Source organism: Neopelma chrysocephalum, unplaced genomic scaffold (genome assembly GCF_003984885.1).
Source record: "Neopelma chrysocephalum unplaced genomic scaffold, ASM398488v2 Primary Assembly neopelma1_23, whole genome shotgun sequence".
Classification (NCBI taxonomy): domain Eukaryota; kingdom Metazoa; phylum Chordata; class Aves; order Passeriformes; family Pipridae; genus Neopelma; species Neopelma chrysocephalum.
The window spans coordinates 19147404-19171306 of NW_020897691.1; the positions used below are offsets into that span (position 1 = coordinate 19147404).

The 23903-nt window shown below is 38.4% G+C and overlaps 1 protein-coding gene across 1 annotated transcript in view; it reads right to left on the minus strand.

Moving 5' to 3' along the window:
- Positions 1–2796: 2796 nt before the first annotated feature.
- The window catches only part of TMEM242 (transmembrane protein 242), a 24429-nt gene continuing 3322 nt past the window's right edge, over positions 2797–23903 (minus strand). Inside the window, exons 3-4 of the mRNA XM_027688961.1 lie at positions 18678–18815; positions 2797–4022 (exon numbers count right to left, since the gene is read on the minus strand). Of these exons, the coding sequence (XP_027544762.1) occupies positions 3924–4022; positions 18678–18815 (237 nt within the window). The 3' untranslated portion in view covers positions 2797–3923. The remainder of the gene's footprint in view (positions 4023–18677; positions 18816–23903) is intronic.

Sequence of the window (23903 nt, forward strand, 5' to 3'; positions counted from 1 at the left end):
CCAAATATGTTTCACTAAAGTTTCTGCAAACAGCTTTATCTATATGTGGAAGGAAACATAACTTGTCTTGTTCACTCCATTCTAAGTTTCTAGTGCCCAGCACACATGGAACAGATTGCTTATGGGGAGATAATGTCTTTTTTTGTGCCTTCCAAAGTCTCTGAAGGATGTCTTTCTGGTTAATAGGTTGATTTAAATTGTATATGCTCCAGAATATAAATATGATTATTTATCATACTTCCCCAAGATAATGACAGTAAAGAAGACAAGGTTGAAATTCTTTATGATTTCCTCTCTCCCACAGCTAGGGACATTCAGCACACAATACGCAGATGGCACGCCACATAAAGGATCGTATTAGATGTTAAATGTTTTTTCTTCCCATTACCTAATTAAACAATATGTCCCACTATTAAAGAAATAGACGAATTGCAGAAAACTTCTGTCAGCTTAATCCCGATTGCTAAAATAGGCCATTTGCCCAGATGGGATTGTTTTCTGGCCTATCAGGTTTGAAACGCCTAGAAATTCGGCAACCACTCTTGCAGTGTTGATTCAGCTCTTCATCCTTAATTGCGTTTCAGGCATATAACCCTCTGGAGATTTTTGAATGACAGCCTAAATATTGAAGGCTATTCTGTTCTGTGTGTATGTTAGGTGACCTGCATTTTCTGAAACGACGAGCTCTTACAAGTCTGGCTTAAGTCAGCAGGTGCCATATGTGACAAAAATCACAGCAAAAGCCCCTGAGACTTTTTTGTCAGAGTGGGCAGTAGACCAACTTAAACAAGCATTTCCAGTTTGTCTTCATTTGCAACCTCCTATACCAAAGACACTGTTACTGACTTCGGGGCTGTGGAGGGTCTCTCAGTAAGCACAAGAATAGTGGAGCAGCCTGCCCATCACTGCTTCTTGCACAGCCATTTGCCGTACATTTTCATCACTGTTTTCCTATTTCTTTTTGTTTCTAAGCAACATATTAATACGGAGGGAGCTCATGGATTATTAAGCATTAGCCTACAAGCTAATTTTAAGAACATACAGAGTCTCCATTATTGCTGTAACTAAATGTCACCAAAAAGCTGGAGGAAAATCAGTGGAAATGAAACAGAGATCAGCTGAAGAGTGACTTAAATCAACTTGAAACTCACTGTGGCTATTCTACATTAGCACTTTGAATAACAGAGTTGCAAACATCACCTTCAGTGTAACTTTTTGCACAGGAAAAGTTGATGATGAAAATAAACTTCTTCCATGTTTTGTTCTTATACTCCCTTGATGCGGAGAGAGTAAGAAAACTTTTAAATAAAAGAAAGCAATTTGGGAGCCACTGACCCATCAGCTTTTTTGTGTCAGTATCTACTTCTAGTATTTAACACTTAAAACTCAATTTTTTTAATGTCTATTGTCTGTTGTTGTTTTTTGCCTAATTTTATTTGCTCAGCTTCAATAACTACATACACTATGGTATCTAGCTGCTATTGGCACACCAGGTACTCTTCCCCTCTATTTCTTCTGTGTTTTGTCGTGGTTTCCAGTAACTCTTCGCCAAATATTTTCATAAAAAGAAAAAATGAACCATCACAAAACCAGCAGAAATGTTCAGTTGAAGAGAGCTTCACAGTGCAATAACAAATATCCAAGATCTCTCATGTTTTTCATGTCAACTGAGACTTGATTTACTCCTACATTATGTTTGCACTCTTCTTCACAAACCGTTATCTAGAGAAAATCCACTTCTATCCAAAAGCACTGAATAAAGCTTGGAATATGATGATCTATGATTTCCTCTGTCTTTGAAACATGTGTAATGTTCAGCCTTATACTCAACACAGATTTATTTCACCACTCTGTACTTGCCCTGTAAGTGATTCTATTTTAAATATTTCTGTCTGTATATTTCACTGTGCTAGGATTTTTTGAAGAGCATCATCTGCTATGTCCATATAACTGGGAACCTCCAGATTTAATTTACTTTATCTGTCATAGGGGAATTTTTTTTTATAATAGTTACACTGATCCAATGGCTAACCATTACCCGAAGGGGCAGTTCTCTTGTGCCGAGACTTGCCACTTCCCTATCCTCAGAGCTCTAAAGCACTAGAAAACCAATCATTTTACTTCCGAGTTTCTCCTGAACTGTGTTCACATGCAGTCACTGTGCTGATGGAGGTAAGCAAGGGTAGGATAGCTGTCTTCAGAGGTAGCCAGCAGGTCAGATCAGATGCCTTGTACAGTTCCAGGGACAGGCATTCATTTTAGTTCAGCGCAAGCCACCCTCTGACCAGTCCTGTCTTTCTCCACTGACTGGGCAAGGAACTTTAGATGACTGATTTAGGTGAGTTATTTAATCCAGATAAAGACAGACGACCTGAATCCCACCTTAGAAACTAAAAGAAAGTAACCTTAAGGGCATCATGCAATTTGCATTTATTTAGTTCACTTTAGTACTTGACCAGCTTTAACGACACAGCTACTTGTTAAACTTGGTAACTCAGCATTAATATGCCTAAATGTAAGCAATACAGGTATCACCATTCTCACAAAACTAACAGAAATATGAAAATAGTATCAATTTTCATTAGTATATGATGGCAGTATTCACCACAATTTATTTAATGTTGAATTACAAGCATCAAGCTCTGGAAAAGATGTCAACTATTACACTTCAATTGTTTTAAAGATACTATTTTAGTGTCATGTTTCATAGGAAAACCATACTTCCCTATTATTCACCTGACATTTAAAGCTTTTTTTTATGTTCTTTCCTAGGAATAAAAGACTTAATCACAAAAGACAGGTTTTAAGAGGGCTTTATTAAATCTGACAACTGACTAACTGGACTGTGTGCAATTAATAAGAAAATCTGACAATTGAGCAACAAAGGATTGTTCACTGATAGCACTTTTTTTATTTCTGCATTTTTACAGATCTTCAGTTCTTCAAATACAACATTTGAGTAAGACATTATTCTTTCTAGTTTACACCCACACTTCATGAGATTACTGCAGTGTGGAAAATAACGCATGGCTTCCCCTGGTAGAAGAGCCACAGAAATGACTGAAACACACAGAAAAACTAGCCCTGCTCATACACTTTCTTAGATGAAAATATTTGTGTAGGACAGACTGGGTGTCTCACTATTTTATACCTTTTTTCACTTACTATTTCAAGTGATATACAAATATAGTAGAGACTTTTATACAAACGATCAGATTCACTATTGTGGGATCCAATAAAAAAAATTAGTATAATGCTGACAAAACAGTGCACTTTGTAGAGATCTCTTCTGATGCTCTGCAGAGGAGCTCAGTAGGTCACTACTTGCATATTGAGTGTTTTAAACTTTACCTTCAGACATAGAAAAATATTTTAGTTTAGATACTTCCTCTGTTGCAAATTTAAATATCTTCTTTATTTTTGAATAGTGCACTGTATGCTTTATCTTCAGGCCCAGCAACAGATCTGTTATAATTGACTTGATGGTTATATTACTAATAGGTCATGTACAAGCCAATGAAAGTACTGTTCTTTTGTTTCCTAGAGAAATGTCATAAAATTCTTGAAATGCAGGATGGGATAGGAGTTTACTGGGATTATGTCCATATATTTACTAATGAAGATCATTTTTTTCTGTAAGCCTTGATAAAAGTCTTTCTTCAAGCTGAATCCAACTTATCTTAGAGGGTTCATTTTCTCACAAATCAACTGTATCAAACTTGCTTAAATGTGCAGTATAAATTGTTTGGCTTTGTTTTTTTTTAATTCCCTTGCTGCCGGATGTTAACTGGCATTCCCAGGTTCAGTGAACTCAGTCAGTAACTTGCTCAGTCTGAATCTTCTTCATTTTCCAGAGGGTACGCTTCTGCTACTTCCACTCCCATTCTTGCTGAAAAAGACATCTCCAAATGGCTCCAAGTCTTTCACTTGGATTTAAGTAAGTTTTCCCATTCAACAGTGGACTCACTATTTTTAGAAATTGCTGGAAAGATCGACTGCATCTTAGCTTGGAATTCTTTCATCTATAAAAGAGATTTAAAAATAAAATCAGTTAACTGCTAATAAGAAGCAAATAAAGTTGCACCATAAACCCCAGGCTTATTCCACAAAATAAGCTGTGTGAGGTAAAGAAGAGATAAAAAAACTTTTAAAATAACAGAAAATTAAGACTTTCCCTCTGATTACGTTGGTTCAATTGGCAAAGCGAAAAAACCATGAAGGGACCCACAACAATTACCCCTTCTAAGGCATCACACTGGGGTGACTGATTTGGATTGCTTGCCTGAAGGATTCACTACTGTTACATGAACTACTACACCCAGACACACAGACGCACACACACACATATTTAAAATGTTTCTGTTTGGAGGAAAATTACCTCCATAGAATGTGCTCATATTTTGACTGCAGTGCCTTTTTCTACACTTGTAATGGATGCAAGATCCAATAGGGGTGTTCAAGGATTTTAAAACAAGGGTTAAAGAAAAATACTGGTCGGCTCTGACAGCTTAGGTTTATTCCACCACACAGATACAGGTGACAAAACAAAGTCTCGTTCAAAGCATACAGTAGTAGGAAGGAAAACAAGATTCATAATGATACATAGGACCAAGCTTTTCTTTCACTGTTGGTAACATGATGTGAAAGAGGAAGTCTATCTATATAACATGTGGTATTTATAATTTATATTTATGCTAAGCATTTTATGACCAATTCAATAGTCCTGGAAAGCCAGAATTGAAAATTCTTTTAAATAAAAGTCACTTCTATTTGAAGATAATACTTACAACTGGTGATTTTCCTTCTTCCAAAATTTTTACATGTATTTACATGTATTTTTACATATTTAAAAATGTACATATACATTTTTAAAGGATAGGCGTGGAAAAACCAAATCAGTGAAACTCCTATTACACAAACAGAAGGATGTACAGGGGAAGTTTTGGACTGCTATTTTTAGGAAGCTCTACAGAATCTATGACATTCACGCAGAGAAAACAGGATGTGGTATGCAAGTACTGGATGCGATGACCTCTTGTAGACCAAATGCTGTTTCAGGCAGTATGTCCCACAGAGAGGTTCCAGGAAACCTAGATATTCCAAACAGCCACACAGGCATCTTCTCTAATATGCCTATGTTCTGTGTGCTATGGGTCATCAGTATTTTTACAAATACCTTTGGGCCATTTTCTGTTCAAGTCCTTGTGTATGAATAATTCTCACAAAGAACTGGTATTCTTTAGAGCAATGCTGCTGGAATGCAATTACTCAAGTTACAGCTGATACAAAGAATGAAACAATTTACAAAGAAATTACCAATCCTTTACTAAGGCAACAGCTAACTGTGATGGATGAAAACATTTCAGAACTCTAGATTTTGTCTAATAATGCCTGGGTATTGTTAATCAAATGAAAATATATGTTATATAAAGTAGAAGGAAAATTCAGACCCAAATCATCCTTTTTGCTTTAACCTGATTTTGTTCTTAAATAAAAACTAATTTGCTCTCTGTTTCATATTTCATTCTGATCAGATAGCTGTTTTGATTAATTATTTGTTCTTGGTTTTTAAAAATCTTGGCAATCACTCACAATTGTTCCTAAACTAACATTTTTGCTTCTTATTTAAAACTGAGAAGCTCTCATAGACAGTTAACGATTCCAAGAATAATAAGCACCAGTATCAGAGCTGACATAGGGAAACAGCCCAAATTACATTAAACAATTGCTGACAATTAAATACAAGTATTTACAGTAGTAAATGTTTTAGGAGCACTGGCTTAGCTGTTTTTCCAGTTCTCTGTAATTAAGTTATCCCAGTTCACTGATGTTCAGAAAGTATTCAATTTACTAAACATTTTTTGCTTCCTAAAGAGTGATTCAAGTCTTCTGCTCTTTCATCTCACTCTAAGTATTCTCTGGGTGTTTAGTAGCACAAGAATGGTCAGATACTAACCTGATGTAAAATGCTGTAGCTCTATTGGTAAAAACATTTTATACCAGCTGGTGCAATGTGGATTTTTTTTGGCTGTGTCTAAACTCAGACTTTTAAATTTCTTTTAGGGTAAAATTTAAATGACATACTCATAAGCGGACACCTCTGTTACTTCACTAAAGACACAAAAAATCAAAGGGAAACTAAAAGCAATTCTATAAAGCCTCCAAAAAGATGGTGGGTGGAGGAGCCATTCAGAAAACTACAGTGATTCCTCACTCTCACCTTATAATTACTAACTACAGACCCTAACTCTCGAATGCAAAAAGCAAGCTTGTCTGGGAAATAAAACTCTACAGCTCTGTTCTGAAAGAAAAAAGGTATTTATTTAGAAAGCACTAAAACACTGCTAGCAGTTACAGATTTAAGAATATTAGACAGATTTTTCTCCTCTCAGAACACTAATTTATGTTCTGCAGGTAAAAGCAACTCATTTCCTGGAAAAGCAATTTTTCCTTAACACGTGGACCAAATCTGAAATATTCAATATCTTTCTTTTGCTTTTAAGACTCCCTGAGAAATTTCCTCAGCCTTGTCTTCCCAGATTTTGATGCTTATTCGTAAAAACCACTTTGTAAGTGATGCCAGACTCAAAGTCTCATTTACCACTTCCTCTCCTGCCTGCCCTTTTCCATAAGCTCCCTCTGCACAAAAATAGTTTTCCATTTGCAATTCACAACTTTGACCATGTGGACACAGTTGTCCACAAATCTTCCTCCTTTGTGATTCCTGGGCAGTGAGCTATTTCAATAAATCACACTGCCAAACTGATCACCACTGTGCATTGTCTTGTCAGTGTAATGCTTTAGGTTGTCAGCTCTTTCTCAGTGTAACACTTTAGGCTGTCAGCTCTTTAAGAAGGACATTATCTGCAGTGACTGGCATGGGCCTCATTAACACATGACTTCACAGTATGTCTGAACAGGGCCAATTTCTTCCCAATACAAATGTCACAGCTACTAACTCTTACTAGAAGTTGTCATTTCTATACCAGTTAAAAGATATTGCAACTGATTATTTCTCTCAACAAGTTTTTGAGTTCTCAGTAGTAATACATTACACAACTTAAGTAGTACTGGTCACGGACTTCTATTTCCCCCCCCTCCCTCTCCTCCTAGCATGAAAGTTAGTACAATATTTCACTAGGGCTTTGATCTGGACCTCTAAGGTATCTTCCCCTTTCTCTTCTGTTCCACGAATATCAGCTTTTGAGTTTCTTCCTTCATTTCCACACTTTGTGCTTGTTGCTCTCCTGAATGTACCTCCAAATCCAAATCACTGTCTTCCCTGTCCTCAGAGCTTCTTTAAAGCTCACTTACAACATTGCCTAAAACCATGGAGAAAGCTTTGAAAAAGAACTGTTCTCTGATGTAATGGAACTGGTGTATACACACATAAATAACCAAGGAAATCACACCCCAAAGTTCCTGTCCCTTCTCTTGCAGTGAGATAAATAAATAAATAAATACTTATATATAATGTATTTAGGACTAAATTTGGCCTCCAAAGTAACTCATACTGGCCCTGGGGTTATTCTTGCTTGCATTTAGTTGACAGTATCATGCTAGGCCCATTGCAACTTCAGAGGATCCTTGTAGTGAAAGCAAAATTTGTTCACTAAACATGTAAATCAGCCTTTCAACAAACTGGGCTTACCAGCATCCAGTCCTCCAGTAGTGTGGTGAGCTTCTTGTGAAGGTGATGGATCAGCCTTATGTTCTATTAATATTGCACAATTGAGGTTCAAGAATTAGGACCTTGTCTTTACCTGCTTTAACTCTCAGGGAACAAGTACACTTCTTAACGAGGGAAATGCTGCAATTAGTAATCTGTGTCTTGCTTTGCCTTTTCTTTTTACTGGACTTGCCACTCAAGAGGTCTCTTCTCCCCTCTCTTCCCCTCCTGGAAATCTTCTCTTGTATTTCCTCCAGATTTCACAATATACACATCAGTGGACTCAAATCAAAAGGCATTAATTTAATTACAAGAGGTAATACACTATGTATTAAGTACTGGAATGTTTTGAAATAATTCACTGAAAGGGCTGCCTCTTTATTATTGTCAGCCACACTGACACCGGGGTACTTGGTTCAACTGTGATAATGTCTTCAATTAATAGTGCAGTAAACCAAGTGCTAAAAGCTGAATGTATTTTACCTCTTTCTGCTGTCTTCAGTATCACAGGCCACTCTCTCAGCTGCTGCTTCTGAACCCAGTGGTACATGAACGATTTGTAACACATTTCTTAACATTCCAGCGTGCTCCATTCCTGCAGGCAACTCTCTGAAGTGAATTTCACTCAAGTGAATTTTATTTTTTTGTCACAGATATTGCAAAGCCTTGATGCTGTTTTTTCTTGCCAAATAAATTACAGTAACTGTTCTACCTCTGCCAGGCTTCTTTCTAAAAGGATATCATCTACCTTACTGCATTAAATAATCTGTAATAGCTACAGATCACTGTTATTTTCTTATCTTAACCTAATGATCCTGCCTCAGATGGCAAAAATATGGGTACCTAAAAGCATCATCCATTTAATAATCTCTTTTTAATGTACATCGTTGACAGAATGTCACACAAAAATTGGGATAGCACTATTACTGAGAGCACTTACATGGCCGTTCATATTAAAATGAATGGAAGAGGGGCTAAAAGAGTCTATTTGAATCCAAGAATGAAAGTTTTACGAAGAAATGTTCTCTTTAATGTCTGACATTCATAATAAGCCAACCCAGATTCTAGGAATTATTAGTTTCCTATTTTAGTACTTGTATCAGTAAGAACTGCTTACATTAGCTTTCAAGTGAAACGAGGTTAGATGCCCTGAACTGGGATATCAACTGGCAGCAGAATACAGTATGTGCATGCCCCCTGTTCGCAGTCATCTTCCATTTCACAAGGCTCGAGGATGAGGCAGGCTGCCCTCGATTTAAAAGCACCAGTGAGGACTGTTCTTGCCACCTTTTCCCAAATCTTAAAATGACTGCTGTTGCCCTTGTTAGCAAATGATTACCAAGGGCCACATACCGAAGTAGCAAGTTATTTGTAGAAAACAGCAAGTGCTGAGCCCTTATAGCACTGAAGAGCAGAGCAGCCAGCCTGCCAGCTGAAGGTGATTCATCTTTTCTCAGTGTAAATGGGGGCACTCACTGCAGGTCACTCTGTGCCGGTGTGCCTGCTGACCTCTGAAATAAGCATGGAAAATACAGCCCTGGTTCACATTCTTAGATCTTGCCCTTCATTGGCAAAGGCATCATGAATGCCTGGATTATACAGAACTACAGGTCTATTTAAAAAGTCCCTGAGAGGGTGTATCCTGGCAGTATACATCCTAAAATTTAACTACTTTGTACTGTCACAGTATGCTGTTCACCACCAGTTTGCTGATTCCAGTGTTTCAGGTGTGCATAGAGAAAAGCAGCAGCAGAATTTTGTTAAACCATCTAGAGAAGTCAAGAGCTCCTACTGGCTCCCTGTCTCATGAAGGCTTACAAATATGCTTAACCATATGCAGTGTTGAGTATTCTTTGAAATCAGAGGGTTATTTACAGTGCCTAACATTAAACAAACACATATTTTTCCACAATTTTATCTCTAAAAATCTTGTGTAAGTGTCCTGCTATGTCCTGCACTTTTTAAAAGAAAAGTAACACGAAAATAACCTAAGTGAACTTTACAGGGAGAGAGGACCATCGCTGTTTAGAATGAAGCTGTCACAGTTCCCAAACCATTATAAATATGTAGTAGCCTCCCATGGCTACTCCATATTCTGTCTCAAATTACTGGTGAACTACTGAGAGCTGTCAAGTCACAAGGGTCAGGCTACCTGTTTTCCAATTATTGGGTCACACGAAGAGATAAAACACATTAAATACTTTCCTCATGTTACTTTTCCAAGTGTGCAGCAGACATGTTATTCATAAATGAATGCGTTTCCCAACTGGGAAGAGGGTTGGTCTACATCACAAACATGTTTTACTAGTCCTGCTTTGTCTGGTTTAATTTCTGTGCAAATGTGACTTAGCTTCCAAACTGGGAAGAAGATGCTATTCCAGTAGAAAAGCCTAAAGAAAGCAATACTGTTTGGCTAGATTATTTTGAATTAAAAAAAAAAAAAAGTGATTATGATCAATGGGAGAGACAGCTTTTAATTTATGTACACAGAGACAGTAATTTTGTAAACTGGAATCTGAAAAAGAAAGTAATTTCCTTAGGTTCAGAGATACAGGACTATCCTTGTAAGTTTTATACATTTCCATGTTGATATTTCTGAAATAAAATGTCAAGGAATTAAATTTTTGTAGTATATGATATGTCAAAGTAAAGGCTTTCATGCCATGCAGAAAAATTGAGAGTAGAATACTTTTGATATCACTGAGAAATGTGCCATTTATTTCTGCAGAATCTTACTTTCAAATCTGGGTGCCTGGAAAGGACATCCACATGATTAGTCTATTATGGTGTATTAGTCACTGCCCCTTAGTCACCCTGGGCAATTTGAAAAATTAATCTTGAAATAATTTTAAATTTAAAGCAGTTAAATATCCAATTGTATAAAGCTAGCTGGTTAATAGACCCAAAATCTCAGGATGAGTGTCCCAACCCTATAAACTCTTCTGTGCTGTAATTCAGATTTCTGAATTACATTCAAAACACAAATTGTCTGTAAGCAGGCTGTTCCTGAAAAGGGCAATCTGAGTAATTCTTTTACTCTATATGTCCAGGAATTCATTATATGTATCATCCACAAGCACGATCCAAGGCTGGGAAAAGGGCCAGCATACACCCAAAACTCTTCCATGAAGCCTAAGCCTCAACACCCTGATCGAGGCTGAATTCCATGCCGGAAACCTGTCAGAGCCTGTGTGACACCCAGAGGCAGGCAGGGACAGCTGGATGCAGGCAAGCAGAGCAGCTGGGGTCTCTGCCTGCAGAGGGGTAAGAAAAGCATGGCCACACCACCACACTTAATGTACAAGAAGATGCCATGGGACCAAGATGTAGCATGAATAATTGGCATCCATCATAGAAGCTTTGATTCAGATTTTAATGGTACATGTACAATTTATAGTTTTATGTGATCAAGAAGTGGATCGACCTACTCGTCCACTTAAGGTGATGTGGGACTGCTCCACAGAGGCATTTCGGACCATAGGCTGAACATGGTTTTGTTTTCTCTAGCTTCTTAGCACATTGGTGGCAGCTAACAGCTCTCACAGCACAAAAGAGTAATTCCTCAAGACAGCTACAGTTACAGTCTTCCCATATTCTTGAAATACTCACTTACAGCTGTCCCTATTTATAAAGCACATGTAGCAGCTTTCCAGTAGGAAAATGATGATCTTAATCCTTGAATAAGCATTCTGCCTTATCAAGTATACAGTGAAGTTCACTGGTTTCTTTTTTTTTCTCTTCTTGGATAAAATACTAGCAGAACATATGTGTGGAGGCAAGGCTTCTCCAAACCAAACTAATTAGGCGATATAAGCAGTACAGAAAAATCCAGTATAAACAGGAAGCGCTAACTTGTACTAGTATTCCTTCTTCTAAGAGTTTGAGTTTGAATAAGTATTGAGGAAATAAAAAGAACATCAAAAAAAGGGCAGATTTGATTTATATAGAAATATGTGATCATGAAATAGCAAGGAGAAGATAAGTTTTTGTTATGCGATCAGACATAAGCATGATAGGGAATAGAAGCTTCATTAATAATACTTATGAGAAAAATACAACAATAACTAAAACCAAATAACAATAAAAAATCTAATAATGATTGTAACATGACTCTATAGTTATTTTAGGAGATATGCTGCTTTTATGGCAACATTTGTCCATATATGAAACAGCATAAGAATTTCAGCCACTGCAATATGCCTATATTTAGTTGAGATTTATAAATCTTAGTACTATTTACAGATGCGAAACCCAGTAATTTTTGAAGACTGTATCTCCATGTTCTCATCTTCTATTTTAAATTAATTCATTCTTAAAGCCAATAGTGCTTTGTATTTATACTGTGCCTATGACTATACTTTCCCAAAATTATATCAAATATCTCTCGAAATAAGCAGGGGGATGTTATTTTTATACTTAAAATGGTGATTTAGAGGTTAGATTTCCTCTAGAGAAGAGCAGCCTGCTTAGGAAATGTCCTTACCAACAAAGCCAAGGCAAGCATATTTTCTCTGTATTGCTTTTAATTGTTTTAGACATCTCTTTACAGCCATGCAATAGTTTTAGACTCTTAATATTTTAAAAGTTAAGATCAATGAAAAACAAGATATTTCATTAGGAGACACCATAAAAATGATAAACTAATATTTTATAACTATATTAGTCACAAATTGCTCAGCAATTCTTCTCACTATTTTTCCAGCTTTTCATGGAACGGATGTGAAGTAACAATCAGAATCTCACAAATCTACATATGAATCATCCAGGCCCTTTTCCTATGGGACAAAGAATGCTTTTATTTGTGAGGAAATGAAACCTAATTTAATAAGGGCATGAAGAGCAAAAGGGCTTTTAAAGTGTAATTTATCTTGTTTGTTAATTGTTGTAAGTTTCAGTCTACAAGGGCTGGGGGCATTGTTCTGTTTTTAAAAGAAGGTTCATAATCACTGACAGTTAAAAAAAAAAAGAAAAAAGAACACCAGACATTCATAGGTATGTTTAAGTATCTGTCAAGTACTCTATAGCTGCAAGTTTAATTAAAAACAAGCATTTACAACTCAATCTTAACTTCTAGAAAATTCTAGAAAACTTCTAGAAAACCGTGTCATCTGCTCTAGGTGACCCTGTCTTGGCAAGGGGGTTGGACAAGATGATCTCCAGAGGTCCCTTCCAACCCTAACTCTTCTGTGATTCTGTGAAACTAGCATTTTTCCAAGCAATAAAAAGGTGTTGTGGATCATAACACTTGTAGAATAGGTAAATAAAATAAGAAAGGTTTAATTCTTGGAAACTTCCATGAAAATACTTGTTTAGTTCAACTGTAACAACAGGGGTTTTAAGATAACTTTGAGTATTTTACTTTTAACATTTTTTACTGAGGGAAACACCATTTACCCTTTAACTGAAAATTTAAAACTTCATTGAACATTTTATATAGAGAATCTTGGAATAAGATGTTTCAAGTACTATTCAACTTTAAAAAATTTGAAATTTTAAATTGGCCAAACCCAATCTTTTCTACAAAATTTATTCCAGTACTGCTGTATTTTGTATCAGAAAACAGTCATCCCACTGCATCAGGAGTGGGCAGCTACAGGGTTCTGAGGCTGCATGCTCAAAAACTGTTAGATAACGCCACAGAAGATAGTGCCATGATGTGGAAATAGTTAAATAGCAAATAAACTTCTTAAAAAGGTGGCGCCATTTTGTTTCAAGTCAGATGTCAATTATTAAGCTTGCGTTTAACACAGCACATGTCCTTCTATGTTGTAAAGTACCTCAGAGAGGAAGCCTGTGGGTGTGTTTGGATGAGTCTTGGGTTCAGATCAGGATGCTCCTTGGAAGCAAATCTCCTAGTTGTCCATGTTTACTGGCCATGAGTTTGTGTACTGCTGAACAGTCTCAAAATGCATGACTTGGGCATCTTTAGGGTGAAACAAAACTGAAAAAGCCTTCTAGGAGTGCATATAACATAGTCCAACTGCAAACAGGCATTCAAGACATGGGACAAGGCCAGTGTCAGTCCAAATTTTGAAATTCCTGGAATGGCTGAAGATATCAGGTCCTCGGTCTGCTAACGCTATACTGCCCCAGTGCTGCTGGTCAATGATACCTGCTAATATAGACAGAGCTTCTATGTTCACGGATAATCAAAGGTGGACTGATAAATATATTCAAATGTATTTTCCTAACAGATTGCAGCAAGCAAGTTAAAGAAGTCTGACTTTTACTGATAGCTGGTTATTTTTTTCAAGATGTACAATATAAAACTAGATAACCACCATCTTCTAGGTTCTTAAAAAGAGGATTTCTCTTTCCCACTATTGAAAAACAGAACTTAAACCATTTTCAAACCAAGTCCTCACTGAACCATCACTTCTCCATTTCAGAATAAGAGTTGAGTGGAATTTAGTAGGGTTTATTACTTAACCAGCCTGTCCTCAGATTACAACAGTGGCAACTGCAATCAGGGGATATTAACAACCCAACCTGAGCCAGCGTAAAATCTTTTACATTCCTTACCAAGACATAAGGATCAGTCACTTACTATCACCCCTGGGTTTTGACGCTAGCATAAAAAGCAGCAGACTGTAAAGCTCCAGGGAACCACCTTTAACAATAAAGCCTGTTAAGAGGTGGAAGTACGCATTGTCATAGCACTGTTTTAAGAACCAATAAAATACAAAGATTAAATAAAAATTTCGTATCACCAAAGCTAGTGCATCACCTCAGAACCTGGAAGAGATCTTAGCAACGATTTGCTTCTATAGCAAACACAGGCTGTCTCAGAAGGTGTAAGGGCAAGGCATCCTGAACTGTGGCTTCAGTTTCATGCCACGACACAAACTGCTGAGCAGTCGCGACTGCTGACACAGATTAATTACAGCAATTATAACTCATCAAGGAAATATTGTTCCACTTTACTCCCGTCGTTTCATCTCTGACTTTGCAAGTGATGACAAGATAATTTAAACATTCACAAACCTTAGGGTAATATACATTTTCATCAATCACTCAATGTCCTGTCAACAATCCATGCTCATAGGAAACACATCCCCCAACACCAAAAGCCGCAGCATTTTGGCAACGATACCCAGTGAAACCATGGCCTCTAACTAGGGGCAACACCGTTTCTCACATTGCTTGTCTAAAATCCAGGGTGGTTCTCACACGACCAAACCCCTCCATGTGCCAGGGTCAGGCGCAGGACGGGCCGCCGGCACGGGCGCCCCCGGCGCGGCTGTTCCGGCGGACGCCACGAGGTGCCGCTGCGGGGCAGCCGCGGCGCCCCGGCCCCGCCCCGCCCCGGCCCGCCTCGCGGGAGCCGCCGGGAGCGGCGGCAGGTGCACACCGAGCCGTAACCAACCGGGATTGGAGCGCAGCAGTACCTTCCTGGTTTAGTTCTGCGCTCCCAGGTGCGTGGGAGACGCTCACCACCGCTTCCTGCGGGCGCCGGGACGCTCTCAAGGGATTCCCGGCGGGTGACACAAAGACCACTCAGTGACACCGTCTGCACATCACACTGTTTCACACTGAAACGTGGCTGGCATGTGCAGTGTTCAAAGCACAAAAAGCACTGCGCACGTCTTGCACTGCACTTCTCCAAACTCAGGGACCAGTTCTGCTCTCCTTCTCCTGTACAGCCAGCCCAAGCCCTGGTGTACATGAACATCAGCTGCGGGCTGGTGAGCCACGAATGGAACTGCCCAATAGCTTTCCTGGCCAAACCAGTTCTGCTTCAAGATCTCCTTGCTCTCTTACTCCTTGTGGTGGGATTTCTGCCAATCCATCACATCTGATTTTCAACTCTGCCTTCTGTATTTTACTCCTTCAGATGACTTGAGGCATTAAATACTTAACAATTCAGTATTACTGACTTAGAGCTCCCCTTCAAACTCTGCAAGTGACAGTCCTTTTTTCACTAAGATCCCACCAAGACAGTCACAGGGACAGAATTGGCAACGGATTTGAGAAAGCACTGGAGTTGAGATACTCCCATGTGCAACAAAAGCAGCTTTCTTGTTTGCTAAATGAAACACCTGCAGTGCTTACAATCAGAATGTTATTGTCCTTAATTATTTAATATCAAAGGAAACAATTTAGTATCAAGACATTGTATTAGCTGCCAGTAATGTTATCAATATTGCCAGATGAAGCTGCTGCTTAGCAGGACCAGGTCACTAATTAGCAGGTTCCAAGGGCAGCTTGTTACTGTTAAGGTGAAGAGGCTGGGCAGAACGTCTTCTTCCCTATCCAGCTGCCAAAGCTTTAGTTATTAAGTTCACACGGATTCCTGGCATCAAAATGAGTCAGGTCACCCCTCAGGTCACATAGAGTATAGCACACTGAGAGGCTGAAAGTTGATAGCTTTCAGACCTTGGTATCTAATGCTAGGTTTGAAATTGTGACTTGAAATTCTACAGGTATTGGGAACTTGCATGTACTACAGAGCCAGTGAATTCGCAGCACTCAACCGCACTGAAGACTCAAGACATTACATTCAGGTGAATCTGTAAGAGCCTCCTTTTAAAATGTTTACCAGAAATGAAAATGTTCATTTGAAAATGTTGAGCTTAGTGCAAAATCTACAGTGTCTTCCACGGTCTGAACAGTTTATGTGGAAAAAACTTTATTTCACTCAGTGATAACTTCAGTTTCTCAAAAATAAAACTTTATTTGTTTTTTGTTGCTATCTAATAATAATTAGACACAACATCTCAAAAACCAGTATCGTAACTGACTGTTAATCTATTATCTCTGCTTACATGATAGCAATTAAGAATTTTCAAAAGTATCAGAATGTCCCCCTGAAACAGGAAAACACATCATGTAAAAATAGGCCCTTCTTAAAATGAGCATATGTTTAAGAAACCAGAACTAACGATGTACCAGATAGCTTATAATCCTTATTTAATCTTGACTGCTCAGGAAGATGACATTTAAGCACATAAATACTGTCTTTCAACAGCCAGTGTTTGCTCCTAAGTGTTGTGTCAAAGCAGTAGGCAAAAAATGTCAACAACAATAAAAAAAAAATCAAAGATTACTTATTCTATAATTATATTTTTAATGCTAATGAACCTCTTTGGTCAGAATATAACATGCTTCTACTTTTGACCCTCTAGCAATTTTTGATTTTAACAGATACATAGTAAAACAGAAAAAGAAACATGGAAAGAGGAAACTTACAAATTGCTAATTATTGATTCTGCAATAATGAATAGCACTATTGTATGTGCTTCCTTTCTGCAGTGAAAATTTAGAAGTCTGTAGTATATGCAATAAATATGTCAGTGGAGAGCAGAGAGAGCTGTTCCAAATCACCTCTTGACAGAAATTTACTTCCTTCAGCATCTGCAATTCTCACATTGCACAACAGTGAAACATGAGCACTCCACAACAGAAACCAATAATAACAGACATTTGCAAGAGCCTCTTAAAATATAGTTTCCTCTTTTCAACACTAACACAACACAGAATATAATAAGGTGCAGCTTTCTGACTAGGAACACTCAACAATTCTCTAAAATGCCTGCAGTGTGCTTCTGACACAAGAACCACTGCTTTCAGGTAACCAGAAGCCCCATCAGATTCAGACTTGTCCAGGGGCTTAGCCATATCAAGCTTATGTGGGTGTTCTCCATCAGGCAGTCTCAAGAAAAACAGCCTTACAGGAAAACCAGTAACTGTGGGTCTAGGCCAGTACTGCTCAGGGAAGTAAAAATTTAGCTTAGTGAGAAACGGATAACATAAATTGCAGACTAGGATCAAATTCTGCTGTCCTTCAGCAGAACCAGAAACACTCTGACAGAACGAAAAATAAGAATCAGCAGTACAGTGTGAAGTGAATCCTTTTGACTGACACAACTGACAATAAACTGAGTGAACTGTTGTTGTTCAGCATGCAGAGAGTACAAACCAGTATTCCCACTCTTCTTCCCCCTTCTCTGACATTCCACCACAGCCTCACGTGGAAGCTTTCAGTTTAAAAATGTGTTGTAGCTGCCTCCTATGTCCTGCTATGCTTTTTTGGCATTTTGCCTTCCTTTACTGGCTCCTACTGAGAATCAACATTGAAATCTAAGGAAAAAAGGATTGTATAGTGCTGTATGTTGCAATTCAAATTGTGAGCTACAGGATACATCAGCAAAGTAGACAAGAAATTAGACCTTGAATAAAGGTATTAATGAGAACAGTACTGAGATGAAGTAGCATCTTCTTCCTCCCTCTTTATATATTCTTTGCTGAATATATAAATAATTTGCCATGTATGATAAAGGAAGTCTATTCATTCCTAGTCCTAAAGAGGATGCAAACAGCTCTGCCAAAGTTATAGCTGCAGGGGACTCTTAAGTCATGGCTCATTACTAGGGGCAAACAAAAATGCTCACATGAACTTTTGTGTTCACACTCAACATTGTGAAACACTGGAACATAATCAATTTACTAAAGATAACTATAGCCTTTTGGGATGTACAGATGCTTCCTGAGTTTCTTTGCCTTGACGTGGCATGTCATGGACCACCATTATATTGCACATGATACTCAATCTTCTGTCCCCTCGCCCCTTCTAGAAAGCAAGCTCGTTTCCTTTCTTTTATGTCCCCAGTGTCCTGATGCAAAAAATAGAACTTGCACAAATAAACCGATTGCTCTAAAGATAGGATTCAGGGGGAAGCCTTCAATTCAATAAGCAAAGGATATAGAAAGTTTGCAGCTACTATTTTAGTCTCTAAATTAGAACACTGGCTCTTTTGTGAAGTATCTGAGACATCTATGCAAATACATATAAATCAGGACAAAATCGTTCCTCCCCCAAAATTGTCTCCTCCTAAAACATCCCATTTTTTGCAGATCCAAGAACACCTTCCTTGTATGCACACATTCTGGTTAGTCATTCTAAATGCGGTGAATGAAAGTATAACTCTTAGATTGAAGTAGTATAGAGATTCCATCCCAAGATGCATTACCCAAGTTAAAATATGGTAGTTGAGAGGATCATACTCACACTGTGCACACCCAGAGCCTTCCAGATGGCAAAACTCAGCAATCCAACTCCGCACCATGCATAGAGTGAGCCCCATCCTAGGGCTCGTAAGGCCAGTGACGAACCACTCTCTGGTAATGCAGCTGTGGCAGTAATGCCCTAGAACCAAAAATAAAGTGATCAAGACAGTGAACAATAACTGGGGAAAAAAAATAAGAACTAAAAAAGTTAACCCATGATTTAGACTTTTTCCTGGTTTGTCAGTTGTACTAGCATGGCCAACAGACCTAAAGAGCCAAACAAGGGGCTGGATAAGCTGCCTTCCTACCAGAGCAGCTTTCATGATTGCCAGTGCCACCTGGGGATGATTTTAATTGCCCACAAATGCTGAAGTCAGCTGTTTAGTGGGCATAAGAATCCAACACTCAGTTATCTCACTAGTCAAAATACAAAACTGAATCAAAGCCAGTCACAAGCCCTTATGCCAGTGACGTCTGAACATAATCATTACACATAATTGATTTTGGTACTGTTTTGTTGGGGGTAACTGTTCGCCTGTAAGTTGTTATTTGCACTTTTGAAATAGCACATAAGGAAACTGGAGGAACATGAGCAGCTTTCAGCCGGACACAGAGAGGGTCTACTGGTAACCCAGGGACTAATTTCCAGGGACTACAACTCTGAAGAAGCTCTGGAAACTGCTTAGGAAAATTTTGTAAAGAGCAAATGACAACACTGAACCCATCCCCCTGCAGAGTTCACCAAGAAGCAACATAGAAAATGCTCTGCAGTCTCCACACTTCTCATTTTTGGCAGAAAAAAGAGTAGGTGGTTTTAAACTCATGTTAAGATACTACTGCATAAAAGCCTGCCATAAGACGTGTCCTGAAAACACAAAACACTGTGACTTGGAAAAGCCACTTCAGGCCAAGAAGAATGGAGCCTCCCTCAGCCGTGACGGGGTCCCAAACACAATTAAACTTTCCCTGTCACATAACATAGATGCATACTGCAGCTTCCAAAGGCATAAACCACACACTGGCTGACATCAATCAAAGGTGCACCTTACGTTCATTGTTAGCCAGCGGTGCCCATCTCACAGTGCCCACTCGGTACAGGAGAGGTTCGATCTCTGTAGCCCACAAGAGCAGTCAGACAGACATAATTCTCTTGCTGAAAGTGGTCACTGTCATTCAGAGGATTTTTTTTTTCCTCCAAAGGATCACTGGATCACTGTTCAATTCTTCACATGGAAACACAGATTTCAGATAGTAACTCTTAAAGATGGGCATATACAGTCCTTACAAAAGTTAACAGTCCTACTTACTTACTTACTTACTGGGTATCTTGGAGTAAAAACCTAATTATTGCTCAGAGCTAACATATACAAGACTGCAAACATACAACTATATTCAATAAAGTATTATTTCATTTATAGACTAAAATATTGAAAAGTGAAATTAACTTCTGGAAGGATCAAAAACATTTCCTCCAAACATGTGAAAGAACTGCACATTTTTATTCATTATAAAAAGGGGGGGGAATTTTTTGTATTCTTTGCTTGACAAGACTTTAATTTTTTTACATTTTTTAAATGCTTCTCTTTCTTCTTTGATACAATTAGACATATTTGGTGTCTACCACTATGCTCAGTCAAATAGTATCAGTAGTTTTTCTTCTCTTGGCTTTGTATTTATTGACATGTTAAAATGATCCTCCGACAGTCCTCAGCATTAACATTTTCCCTAGGATTTAGCTGTAGCCACAGCTACCCAAGGACAAACACACACCTGCGAAGGGTTCAAGTAGATGCATCTTGACCCTTATTTTTTCTGATGTGGACAACCCAAAGTGGAAGCTGTTAAGAAAAACAATGCTCTGTAAGCATACACACACACAAACAGCAAAGATCTCTAGTCACATTGTAATACCAGGTCCTATTATTTCCTTACCACAGATAATGAACTATTATAACTCTTTCAGTAGAGACTGCTCTGAGTAGATTTGAAATGGTGATGATTATTCTTGACATTTTTCCTGCTTCCATAGCCTAACCACACATAACACCATGCAGAAAAAAAAATCTCACATTTGGAAGATGGGAAATTAATGGACAAAAATATCCTCTACACAGAATCTTTAAATAGGAGTCATTATCTGTGAAAATTGCTGGCAAAAAACCACACGAACAGTATTTAAATGCTTGATTGTCCCAGAAAAATTAGTGGTAAATGGAAACAATCAATCTGGTTTTACTGACAGCAGTCAAACAGGGTTCAGTCACAGGCTGATTCCTCAGGGTACTTAAGTACATAGGTAAGGGTTTCTGTAAACAGGACAGTTTGTTATATGATTATCAGATATGCTGTTTAAAGCATCAAGAAAGCTAATTAATGACATGCTAAAAAAAATTAAAAGGACAACAGTAGCATGGGAGAAAAAAAACTCACCAACCAAAGAACATTTTAGGAGAACCGAGTTTTATTCACAAACCCCGTTATTCTGTGTCCAGATTGTTTTGTCATTACTGCTTCTCTATTTCTTTTAACATTCTTTAATTTAAAAGATATGCTTTTAAACAATACTTGAGTCTTTCCTAACACCAGGCTGGGAAAATACAGGGCCAAATTAGCTGATTTGTTTTCCAAATATATGCTCCTTTCTTTGTTTTTTTGTTTGGTTTAGGGAGGGGAGGGTTGTTTGTTTGTGTTGAGGATTTTGTTTGTTTTTTCTTTTTCTTTTCTCCTGCAAGATAAAAGTAGGAAGTGGGAGAAGACACAGGCCTCAATCCTGTAACTTGTGCATAGTGTATCTAAAAATAAGTAGCGCCTAAAAATAAAGTGTGCTTAACTGTTCTAGTTGATTGTATTCAGTGTGTTCACTGTTTTGTATGACCTAATCTATTGTAAAATTAAACACCTGGATAAATGCTGGTAACACTGGACACTTTTCACAAGGAGGCTGCTGCAGCTGGGGATTTAATTTTAACAGCCCTCTCCCCAGTAACTTCTTAACTGAAGATCTCTGTAGTGGTTCATCACTAAACAGGATTATGTAATCTCAGTTTCAAGTCAATTTGGGCACCAGTCCTACAAATGCTTATATTTACTTTAATTGACTACCATGGAGGAGGTACAGTAGGTGCAATTTCAGGTTTATCTCTTGCCAGTAACACTGATACTACTTTACAAGAGTAGAGTCTCATACTATTGCTTCCTGGAATGCAGTCATGAAGCCATGATGCTGTGATGCTACAGGTTCCCCTCATAATTGCTATGTTTTTTTCTCCCATAAAACTATTTAAATCTGTCACAGGCTGCATTACATTTGGTTCCTGCTTCTACCTGACTTGCAGGCCACCATTTCACTGACAGAAAAAACGGCACGAGCCAGAAAAGATGCTGAAAGAATAGGTCTCATATTTCTTCCCAAACATTGAGCAACCATTTTTATTCCTGCAAACCTTCCCCTAAGTTTGTGACAGCACAGTCACTGCAGTCATGCAGTGAAGTGGATCATAAAATTCATTTGGACTAAAACTAATGGAAGAAACAAAAAACCCCCACAGAATTAACAAGGATAATCTCACCAACCCAGCAGCACAAGTATTGGTGTCTTTACAGGGACAGGAATGAATTGCAAGAAACTAAGGGCTGGTAGAATTAATTCTTTCAACACCAGTGCTGGCTGATGTTGGCTTAAAGTACCTGTCAAACTATATCCTCACATTAACATGGATAAAAATAGTATTTAGGCATTGAACATCGAAGAAGGATGCAATCATCTGTAGTTATCCACAGTTATGTTTTTGTTATTAAAAGTTTTGTTATTAAAAGTTACTAGCAGTTACTAAGCAGTAACTAACTATAAATTTAAGTAAGAATGCTCCTGCAAAATCTCACTGGTACCTCAGAGAGCCTCTACAGACAGTTAAGCCATTCTCAAAGTCTAGCCTTCCCTTTCATTTACATGTACCTTGACAAAAAAGTATCTTTCTACATTTTGCAGTATTTAAGTTGAGGGGCCAGGAATCAGAGATTTTTGCTAGCAAACTATTGCAATTCATTTGCACAGATAGTACCAAATACAGTTTTCAGCAAAAATTGAAATGGAACTGTCCTAGTTACAGGGGCCGGGACCAGTTTATCACTATGTGGGTATAACCAAAACTGCGTATTCTACACCCTCTGTGTCATTTCTGATGGACTGTTAATAAATGGATTGTTTGCAGCAGCTGCCCAGGGCACACCTGACACCTCAGGCTACAAGCTGGTTGTTAAAGAACCCCGGAGGCAGAGAAGTGTTTCTTTGTCTTCACACCAATGACTCAACTGTGATAACTCCCTTCTAGGGAGGCATTCCACCTTCACACCCAGCCTGAGGGGTCATCTCTGCTAAAGGGCCATACTGGAGTGGCATATTAGGCAGCTGCAAGGACTTAGACCATCAAAGATTCCAAAAATATCCCATGACTCACGGAGTTACATCACCCATTGTGAAACTCCCCACCCTGGGGGAGGTACTGGGCATTCCCACCTGAACCTAAGCACATATAATCTTGGGGTTTGGGGACTTCTGGTACCACTCGTTGGATCCAGAAGAGGACCAGGACTTCAACAGGACTGTGACTGCCACTCTCAACGAGACTGCAATCATCATCCTGACCAACAGGTTTCCTTCCTTTTCCTTTGCCCCCTATGGGGCCCCGTGGTGCTCAGCACAGGGGCTAACAAACACCATTCTGTTCTTGTCCCAGGGTGCTGGGTTATATATCTGTCTTTGTGAGTTAAAACCAGTTTTTGTCTCTATCACTGTATTTATTGTAATCCTCTTAGTAAATTGTAACTTTGACTTGTAATCTCTCTTGAGTTGGGTTCTTTTCTCCCACTGGTTTACTTTTAAACCAGCAAAGGTACATATCACTTGATGCCATTTCCAGCAAATATATTCTCGGGATGTCAATGCAGTGTCACACTGGGCAAATTTCACAGTGGTAATAGGACAGCTCAGATACCCAAGAACAAGCGCAAGCTGGAAAAAATGCAGTGCTCAAGAGAAAGGAAATTTAAAAAAAAAAAAAAGATGCTTAAAAAAAAAATGTTTTTAAAAAAAAGGAGAGAAAATTTCCTTATTGTAATGTGTTTCCATAGCTTGTGAAATAACTTCTCACAAAGTTTTCTGTCTATTTCAAAAAAGAAACTGTCCTGGTTAGAACGGCTGGGACCAATTCATCACTGGATGGGTGCA